This window comes from Rhyacophila brunnea, unplaced genomic scaffold (assembly GCF_057557595.1).
Source record: "Rhyacophila brunnea isolate RB1 unplaced genomic scaffold, BYU_Rbru_1.0 scaffold_11, whole genome shotgun sequence".
NCBI classification, from domain to species: Eukaryota; Metazoa; Arthropoda; class Insecta; order Trichoptera; family Rhyacophilidae; genus Rhyacophila; species Rhyacophila brunnea.
Window position 1 is genome coordinate 32,220,190 of NW_028232763.1, and position 11,311 is coordinate 32,231,500.

At 37.1% G+C, this 11,311-nt stretch overlaps 1 protein-coding gene across 1 annotated transcript in view; it reads left to right on the top strand.

Annotated features, from left to right (window-relative positions):
- The window catches only part of chm (lysine acetyltransferase chameau), a 110,540-nt gene extending 99,503 nt beyond the window's left edge, over window positions 1-11,037 (top strand). The window contains exons 10-11 of the mRNA XM_085960274.1: window positions 7,801-8,054; window positions 10,136-11,037. Of these exons, the coding sequence (XP_085816400.1) occupies window positions 7,801-8,054; window positions 10,136-10,252 (371 nt within the window). The 3' untranslated portion in view covers window positions 10,253-11,037. The remainder of the gene's footprint in view (window positions 1-7,800; window positions 8,055-10,135) is intronic.
- Window positions 11,038-11,311: the final 274 nt, after the last annotated feature.

An 11,311-nucleotide genomic window follows, 5' to 3' on the forward strand; every position in this document is an offset into this window, starting at 1 on the left:
GGACTGGTCCCGGGATTGGCAATTTTTTCCATTGTTAATATAATTTTCAAAAATAAATCTAGTATAATTTATATTATTTAAGACATTTATTGTTAATATTGTATACATTCAATCTTGGAAATACATAAGTTTAATGGAGTAAATAATATTGCAATATAAATAATAATGTGAATTTAATATGATGGGGAAATGCTTAATGAATGGGTTAGCGAGATTTAAAATAGTAAAGCAAATCATGGTGTACTTATGGCCTTTCCGCTTCATAAATCTAATTAGTCAGCCAAATATTAAACTGCCCTAAAACCAATGACATTAATATGGACGAAGCATCTAGAAAATAAAATGACACTCACTTTGTGTCGGGCCTGCCGGATGGCGAAATTCATATTTTAATATCGGTATCCTACGCTCAAATGAACATTCTGCTTGCAAGCGGTCTGGCGACACCGCTGGGTCTGCCCATACAAAATTTCTCACTGTCAGGTTTCGACTCCACCGTTATTATTGTGTTACAAAATGCCAATGTGCCTAGTTAAAAATTGTAAAAAAAATCTACTAAACACTCCAAGAAAGATGGGATATCACTTTTCATGTGTTAGTATTATTTATTATTTATAAAATGCCATTTTAAGATATTGATGAATGTTTATTCAATGCAATTGAATGACAGAAACCATTTTGGACAGTCGCCTGTGATGCGCTGGGCTCACTTGCGTCTAATCTCCGAGAAGTCGTAAGTAACCGAGAATCTGTTTCTAACGCAATGAGTCATGACACTAATACGCCATTATAATAAAGGTTATATTACTATAAATTCTCGAAGCTTGTATCGCATAATGGAAACGGAACGTCATATGGTCACGTGACATCTACCTATACATCTGTGAATGAGTTTCATGCACAATTTCGCGTGCGCGCCGGTATGAAGTGAGTTGTCCATTTAAATATGTCATTGCGAGATCATATTGCGCATGAGATCATAGTGGAATTACTTTGTTAATAGTGCGAAGCATGGTTATTTTCCAATCTTTCTCATTTTTATTAATTTATGTGAAAAAATATAATGAATCGGCAACTTACACATGGATATAAATCAAACTTCATTCAAACTCAGTTTATTTCTAATGCAGTTATTTGTTATTAAAAGTATTTTTTCTTTTATATTTTCGTTTTTATTTTATTTTCCATAAAAATTGATAAAAAAACAAATCCCGAAAGTTTCGGGATTATGTTTATCAATCCCGGGATTCATATGTATCGAAAATAGCTCGGGATCCCGGGATTGGAATCCCTAGTCATAATGTATTTTTTGGAAGTTTTAAAAAACCTCGTTTTTGGCATAAGCAAAACCAAAAACATGTTTTAAAACTAGAAAGAACGTAATATTAGATAGGTATATTGAAATGAAATGTATGTTACTTAATTATTGTTCAGTAAAAATTACCAGATTTTAATACGCGAAAAATTACTAATTTTACTCTACTGTAACTACTGTGGTGAAAATAACTGACCCCAGTGGCTTATTGGATTACCACAATTATCTGTGATAGTTTTATATTTTAAACTATTTTAATGTTCTGTTTATTGTTTTATCAGTAACAATAATAATATATTCATTGACATGTTTTCTTTTTAAAGTAAATGGGTAACGTTTTAAGTCATCTTTACACGATTTAAGAATTATTACGGCCGTTGCCATCACGAAGCAAAATGACGTGTTTCTAGCTCTACATTCTCTCTCCGAATGGGAGCGAGTGCAAAATTTCGTCGCGCCTATGGTTGAAAATTATTTGCCGTTTCACTGATGAATCACCTTAAGTCCTTAAGTATTTGTGAAGTATATTTCACCGTATATACTTACCAACATCGCATTAAGATATACTTTTCAAATTCGATTAACGCAAAACTGATAAATCGCACTTACAGCAAGTTAGTAACACATAATATCTAAAAAGCGCGACTCTTGGCAATAACTAAAAATAAAATTCGTTGCAGATATTGTGTTTTTGAAAAATCAGTTATCTCAGTTTCGCACCTTGTTTACAACTATATAATACGCCCTAATTGACCTACCTCACCTGCTGCTATAAATACAAAACTGATAAATCGCACTTACAGCAAGTTAGTAACACATAATATCTAAAAAGCGCGACTCTTGGCAATAACTAAAAATAAAATTCGTTGCAGATATTGTGTTTTTGAAAAATCAGTTATCTCAGTTTCGCACCTTGTTTACAACTATATAATACGCCCTAATTGACCTACCTCACCTGCTGCTATAAATATATTCGCCTCGTCTCGTACGAAATCGATACGACTCGTTAGAAGACGCCTACGGCTGCTACACGTCCAGCCATCTCGAAGCCTAACATCGGTATAACAGCAGACTTTCAGCTGCACACTCAGCCCCGACCTACCCTTACAAAAAGACACCCCTCCCTCCCCGTCCAAATCAGCCGGTAGACTGCACGACCCCTCCCCCTCTGCCCGCACCGCACGTCATTGTACGCCACGTAGTACGCTGCCTCTACGGTCTACGCTACGGCTGGGCGACCTCCACGAAACTGCTACGGGAAAACGTAGCCTTGCGAGACTGCTACGGTTTTCCGTGCGGTGACTGTGTTTTGCGCTGGCCCTTTGTTACTTGCCTGTGAATAAAGACTTTTGATGTGTAGAATGAATGAGACGGTCAATGTGTCGTAGTACGGTATTATGTGGAATAACTAGTTATAATAGTATCGTAATATACCTATTATTTAATCTAATGCAAAAGCTTCCATATTATATTTCAATTATTTTAACATCATAATAGGTACTATAACATCGTTTAATTTGTATTAAATTTAGTATATTATTGTCACATATTCGCATAATAGTATAAAGCCCATTACCTGGTACATATTCTAATAAATAAAGTTCTTCTACTTATGAATAATGTTTTTTTGACGACATTTCAATATGTTTATTTAACCTATATAATTCGGAACCCTCAAAAACATACGTATTGAGAAAAATCTTGATAGAGTATTTCATTCTTAAATTTTGTGAATTATCCGTTACATAAAATAAATAATTCAACAAAATTATGTTTATTTAGCATTATATTTAAATATACAAAGATATAAGTAAGTATTATTAAGTATTTTAATGATTTATAATAATAATATTTTAATATGCTAATGCTACCGCATCGGTTCATAGTGTCGTGGTTCCCAGGTAAAAATCCTTGGTCTGGCAAATACACATATTGTTTTTTTTCAGTGTGCGTTTGGAGTCAAAGTATGGACCTTATAGGTTGAGCATGTGGCTAACATGTAGTTCTCGTAAAAACAAAAATCTGTTAATAGAATCAGACATGGTAAAAACACCCATAACCTGTGGCAGTTGTATATTTACCAGATTTGAATGTTGCACAATGCTTGACGATACCGAAAGGGGAAACCGGGGTCGTTAAAAACAATTCGATTGTAATAAACTTAAATCAATTAGAGTTTAAATTCAAATCCCATCAAGTACCTACTCCCAGTTGATAGTATTAATTTACTTCATAATATAACATAATTATATTCTAATGGCACCTAATTTTATTATATTTCTATACGTAATCCTGCCACTATACTCGACCCGAATAATTAAGAATGGCATATAGCTGGAATACACATGCTGTCCCGCTTTGACATTTCTCCCGCGCTGTGGCCAATAGAATTTAACCCAGTACCTACCACTTGATATAATATAACTACGCGATGTATGGATATTACACAGGTACGTCAAAGATACAGCGTTACAATGTTACATACGTCAAAACACAGGGGACATCATGTCCGATTTAGCTATCTGGCCTTTTATAGCGCGTAGACTAGTAAAGTTATCCATACTGTGACTGAATAATATGTCATGGCATGATGAATTTTGCCCTTTGACAGCAGCGTATGTAAATTCATACGATTCAGTTGCCTGTGGCTGTTTTGTAATTACGCTTTGACACGCTGATTCGTGGTTATTAAAATTTGTAGCTGCGGCGTCGTTTTTTAGGCGTCGGTTTTCATTCAAAACGACGCCTCTATGTTTTATTCGTGTGATGATTTTTTTCCACACAAGTAAGCACGGAAATAGTTTTCGCATATATAAAAGTGCATTATAATAATATGCACGAAGTATTTAATCGAATGATTTAAATATCTGAAAAAGCTCTAAAATTTTTGACGCTTTTAGAAAATACCACCACGTCTGGCTATTTTTGGAGTCTTAAAAACTTCTTTTGGACTCTCTCCACCATGAGGCCGTACTTCAACTAATGCGGGGCCCAAACGATAGACCCACTCTCAAGTCTGCTTCTATCTAAGGAGTTATAGATAATTTTTAGTACCGTAACATCCGAAAAGACCCGGGAAGTACGCAAGACAAAGCCCAACATCTTTAGCGCCTTTTTACAAATGGTATCTATATGACCACTAAACGTCAGTTTACCGTCAAACGTAATTCCAAGATCTCTTACAGATGATATTCGCGAGAGAACTCTGCCGTGCATCGAGTACTGGAAAAACAATACTCGTGAGGCTTTAGTAAACGATAAAACATTGCATTTATCAATATTGAAGTCCAGTTTGTTACGCCTGCCCCAATCTAATATATTATCTATATCAAGTTGGAGTTGACGACAATCGTCCAAGGTGACAACTTTCATGGAGAGTTTCAAGTCGTCGGCAAACAACAAAAACATAGCATTTTTAATTACCAATGCTATGTTATTTATAAAAATCGTGAACAGCAATGGCCCTAAGGACGACACATAATCAGTGAATACCATCAGGTTGGTTTCCGTTGATCGGCCTGCTCTAAATCCATGCTGTTCATTCATTATAAATCATAGAAATCATGCTGTGCATGATCATCTCCAGAACTTTTGCTGGTGCAGAGAGAACAGCTACCGGCCTGCAGTTTTCTACTGATGACTCTGTACCTGAATTGGAGTCACCTTCGACATCTTCCATATTTCCGGAAAGATACCTGTCTCCATTGTAAGATTATATTATATATATGCAAGTGGGTCTTTGACAAAATCAATACACCCCTTTAACAAAAAATGTAGGGACGTTATCCGGTCCCAAAGAGCGCGTATTCTTAAGTTTTTTAATAAATCTAAACACGTCACCTTCATCAATTCGGAAGATGTCAACGGATTGGGCACCGCACGATCGTTTTCTTGACGTTGAGGCGACATCCAGATTCTGAATACTACTTGCGTAGACGGACCTGAAATGACCAGCAAATGCTTCTGCCATCCTATGTCCAGTCACCTCTTCGCCCTTCCAAGTCATCGAATTGGCAAATCCACCATCCTTTCTTAATGATTTTATGTAATCCCAAAACGATTTAGGATTTTCGCGAATGCAATCCTTTACCGATTCCATATATTATGTTCGATAGGCCAGCCGAACAGCTTTTCTCACTCTCATACGATAAAGGCCAAGCATTTCATAGTCATGCTGACCATGCTTAGCCTTCCAGGCTGTATGATAGTAGTGTTTTGACTCTAATGTCTCTAATAATCTCCCGAGAAAACCACTTCGGATATCGTCTTCCACCTCGACATAGTGACTTCCTTGAAAAACATTTATTAAACACATTATATACAACATTATAAAAGTATTGTACCGCCGCATTCACATAAAAAATCTCACGCAACTCACTCCAATCTACTTCACTCATTAAAGAGTAAAGCAGCTTGAAATTTCCACCATCGAACTTCCATCCCCTACACGGCCTACACCAATTCGCTTCGTGTGAGGGAATATCTGTTCGCAGTGGGCGAATCGCATGAAATACGTTTAATAAAACCAATGTAGGGTGGTACACATCCTCTCGTATCAAATGTAATGTACATCGCGAAATTGATAAAATAGCGTTACTGAAAATCCTATCCAGAAATCCACCTTTAGAGTTAAGAATATCATTGTACTGGGAAAATCCAAAAACAGCACACAGAAATTCCAGTTCACTCTTGACCTTTTCACCGCTGCGCGCTGAGTTAAAATCTCCCATTACAATAATCCTTCTATCCCTAATTAAGATATCGCTAGACAACATTTTCCCAACAAATGGTTTATAGATCTCCAATTCACTCGCTGGAGGAAAATACACGACACAAACATACGTGGTCACTCCGTTACTGGTTAGTTTTACCCAAAGGTCATCATTAAGAGTCTCCAAAACATGAAAACGTTCGGCCCGTAACCCTTCCATATTTCTAACTCCTAAAAGACAGACAATAATCCTGTTATCCCCAAATACGACGATACTAGATAACATTTTTTCAACAAAAAGTTTATACGCCTCCACTTCACTTGCTGGAGGAAAATACACGACACAAACGTAGACAGTTTCTCCGTTACAGGTTAGTTTAACCCAAAGGTCCTCGTTAGAAGTCTCCAAAATACGAAAACGTTCGGCCTGCAACCCTTCCATATTTCTAACTTCCAGGAGGCAGCCTCCTCCCTGCCTGAGGCCTGTTCCGGAGTCTCGATCCCTTCTAAAGACAGCATAATCACCACCAAAATATTCACGACTGAAAACACTGTCATTAAACCACGTTTCAGTTAACGCTATGATGTCATAGTCGTCAGTTAATACGCCGTTCAAAAATTCCACAGACTTAATGTTGGTTGATTTATTTTCCTTGTGTCATAAACTTATAAACAAACCATCACATGTTTCCAATTAACAAAATCAATGCAGCCACTTATATTATAAAAAACAGGGTAATGTAAATGTTTATGAAATCTAATGGTGTGTCCACACTGGCAACATGTCGCCGGCAACCTCGTTAAATTTTACGATAAGTATGATAATTATCGTAAAATTTAACGAGGTTGTCGGCGACATGTTGCCAGTGTGGACCCGGCATAAGGTATCGTAAATTTCAATGCGTCAGCATGGTCTCCTCGGTATAGGTACATGACTTTGATAGTTGATACTCAATGGAGAAGACGAATATTTTTTTTATGGATTTACATATAATGTGAATTCTGTATCATATTTTGTTTTTTTTTTTCAACATAATACTGACCTCTTAAAATAGCCAATCATAACTCCATACTTATTAGGTGATTATGAGATAAATGACTCTGAAGTTTTAGGCATAAAATACTATTAATTAATGCTCTATTATTCATTAAATGGTGGAATAAGATATCCTATTACTTCACTCCATCAATCTCTCAATCTCCAGCATCTGACCATAGGGTAGCGCCCAGAAACACAAATAACGGAAATCGCATCTAAAAGAAGAGCCGATATGTTATTTATTGTGCGGTATGACAGGTTCGTCACTAGAAGTCTTCTACATGCGACTACAGCGACTTCCTGTTGTCGCCGATATCTTATTGTCGGAAAATATATGCATTAAAGTTTGTCACGTAAACGAAATGCGCATTCAATATTGATCATATTAAAGGACTCCGGACGCTTTGTGTTTTGTTGATCTGACCGTCATTAAATCATGAACCAAATATGTCTTCAAAGCCGTAATCTATGACGATTGGCTTCACATTCTATCTTATTAATCTGTTATGTGGTCGCACCAATTTCCTCGATTTATCACCATGATTGTGTGGAGTGTCTGACTACGGCCCACCTAACATGCCCAAGCCACGTGAAGTATCTCGTCATGATTACATCTAACTGACGTAATAATGTTATAATAGTGATACTAGTGAGTGAGAAAAACTCAGTCACGAAGTCGTAAACAAGAAAAAATCAACTGCCATAAATATTATTTATATTTTCCTTTGTCCTCAGGCTACCTCCTCACTCGGGTCGAAGGCAAGATCGGTTCCCCTGAGAAGCCTCTCTCTGACCTAGGGTTGATCTCGTACCGGTCGTACTGGAAAGACGTCCTCCTGCAGCACCTGTGCGCGCACCCTGGAGCCTCGCTCAGCATCAGGGACCTGTCGCAGGAGATGGCCATCAACTCGTACGACATCGTCAGCACGCTGCAGGCCCTCGGCATGATGAAGTACTGGAAAGGGAAGCACATCATCCTCAAGCGACCGGTAAGCCAATTCTTTTAGTCTCGTCAATTATTGTTGCATCCATGTTGGTTTAGTTGGCTGGCAATTGTCCCTCATAAAATACCTGTTGATATAAGCCGGCTCTCACATCAAAACTCGTCCACCTACAACGTGTCGAATACGTCGATGTGACGTCATCGTTATTCACACACGTTGCCGAATGGAGCTCCGCAGATTGGTCGAATACGACTGTTTAGTTTGAAAAAAACATCTGATGTTGCAATCGACAAGTTGCATGCTTCTCGGGCTCGAGTCGAAGACGCCAGAACGCATGCAAACACCTACGAATTGGTCATTCCTATTCCGGCTCGCCACATTTAAATATCTATACGTTTCGAAGGCTACGTGCGACTGTCGCTAGATAGATCTGCGCCCTCTTATTATGCAACACCAGATCGCCATTCTTGAAAGGTTTGATTTATGGCAGTGCGGCAGACGAGGCGAGCTTAGATTCGAGAGCCGGCTAACATAATCTACACTTTGTCTACGTCCACGTTATGCTCCACTTAGAAAGAGACATGGTATTTTACAATTTTTAATGATAACTTATAAATATTGTGATTTCTGACATTGCATTTCATATTTTACATAGGTTTGTATTTCGCTACAATTTGTACCTATAGTCAGAATTTAAAATTGAATTCATGCATAGTGTGTCCAATTCCGGAAAGTTCGGATTTAGCAATACAGATTTCGTCTTTCGGTATTTTTGGTGTTTTTGTGTTTTCATATGGTGAGTTAAGTGGGTATAGGTACATCAGTGGCGTGAGAAGACTTGTGCTCGTAGATATTCTGTTGAATACATTATTACCTACTATTTGCCACATATTATTTAATTGTTTGTAATTAATTAAATCTTGGTAGACATCCGATTAATCAATATGGTACGTGAGATAGCTGTGATTTATTCTAAAAAATGTAAATAATAATATGTAATAAGTAATAAGTATCTATTAATAATAATATAGAATATTTATAAAGCACCGGCTAGACTAGTCACTAGACGGCATTGACTTGCCTGCACGGTATAGTTTGTGCAAAAAATATGAAACACTTTTACAGCACTTTTCGGTTTGCGTGAGCTACAGTTTCCCTGTCCATACACACGGGCTTCCCGATACAAACCGGTGTGCGCAGGTAATCTTGTGGTAAAGCATGAGCGTCTAGCCGGCGCTTAAAAGTTGAGTGAAAAATACCATAAAATTATTATTATTATTAGACTTTTATTCAATTCAATTATTATATTATAATATAAATTACGATAATTTATGAGATTCTTCTCATACACACCATCTACGCACTGCACTGCACGTCACTGGTATAACGTGTTCATCAGTGGCGAAGGGTCGAGGTAGGCTGTTAAGATCCGTCATAAATGGAGCACACTAAACTTTGTCAGTCATACGTATTTGTTTTCATTTACTACAATAATTTACATAATATGGTGTTGATTAGTTTTTAAAATTTAATTAAACCCTGCGAAAACCAAAATAGTCAAAAATACTAGTCTATCTATAAAAGATCTAAAATCATGCAATTAAATCATACATAACTTTGAATATTTTATAGATAGGATAATATTTTTTAACTATTACAAGGTTGGTTAGACAGGTATTAATGAATTTTAAAAAATGAACTAACAATACCTATGTCTAATATGTATTATTAATCCAACGTAAACAAATAAGTATGAATGAAAAAGTGTGCACAATTTTTTCGTATTGCCCAAAATATACCAAATCTACTATGGTTTGGTTTTGGCAGGGTTTAATTGATTTTTAAAAATAACCAATACCATCTGTAAATTGTAGTCTTAGTTCAATAAAAATAAATACGTATGACTAACAAACTGTAATGTGCACTATTCATGGCGGATCTTAACAGCCTACCTCACCCTTCGCTACTGGTGTACACTGAATATATCGAAATGCGATACCTGGGTCGCTAAAACCGATTTTCTTTACTGATATTTGTGTAACTTGTTTTCGGGCAAATGTGCGTGTAGGCCTGTATTGGGTAATATAATTCAGTTGGGTAATTGTCGTTTTTTTTCTTCCGCCCAGGACGTGCTGGACGAGTACATGGAGCGGGTGAAGCGACGGGGGCGCGTGAAGCAGATCGACCCTTCCTGCCTGCGGTGGACCCCTTTCGTCCCGCCCTCGGCGCAGGGCGGCTCCTGAGCCCCCGCCCAGCCGGCCGAGCGGTAGGCGCCGCCTTCCATCGCTCGCTTCGACTCCTCGCGGGCCGCTTCCCCGCCGTCGCGACCAGGAAATCATAAGAGACACTGAAGTGCTACGACCGATTATCCCCGCGCGAGTTCTGTGAGCCTGGTACTTCACAAACCCGACAAAAGGGTTGTGGTAAATGGATTTCTAATATTAGTGATTATTAAATACATCCGTTCAATGTATTTATTTACCTGGTATTAAATACACAAATTTGATTTTAAGTACGTAACTCGTAACAGATAGATACTCACTTTGCAAGTGATATTATAATAAATTTATCTTGCGTAAGTTCTGTGAGTCTGGTATTTTATAAGCCTGACAGTGGAGTTACATTCAATGGATTTCTGATATTAGTGATTATTTATTAACTTTCTGCTTTATATAATATGTAATTATTTACTGCTGGTATCAAATACCACAACATTCAGTAGATAACCTAAACCGAAGCATAAAACATGAGAAACTCACTTAAAAAACAAAAAAATCATGTACCTCGTAGTGATTCTGTGAGCCTGGTATTTTAGAGTATGACAATAAATTTTTGATATTTTTTTATTTAATACAAATCCGAAGACAAGTACATTTATGCAGCATGTATGAAATTTGTGAAGCAATGACCTCTATACATAAATATATAATATACACTTTAGGGGCTGAGAGATAAAAAGATAAAAGTGCATGAGTTACCAATTTCGACTTATATAATATAACATATATAATTTTGAAAACATATGACCAATAGAAACGACACCCAGCAGTAATCGAACATACGTCTCTCGGTATTAATGCTATAAACATCATATGTAATTGCGGCAAATTTTAACTAATGGATCTTACAACTAAGAAAGCGCTTCAGATAGTATTGTGAGAGCGATTAGTTAAAATATGTCGCAATTAGATAGGACGCCTATATAATTGTGGTCGATGTGTGTGGGCGCGAATCCCGAGAGACGCAGGTTCGGCGCTGGGTGTCGTGTTTTTTTTCAAAATTTTTTTTTCTATTGGTTATAT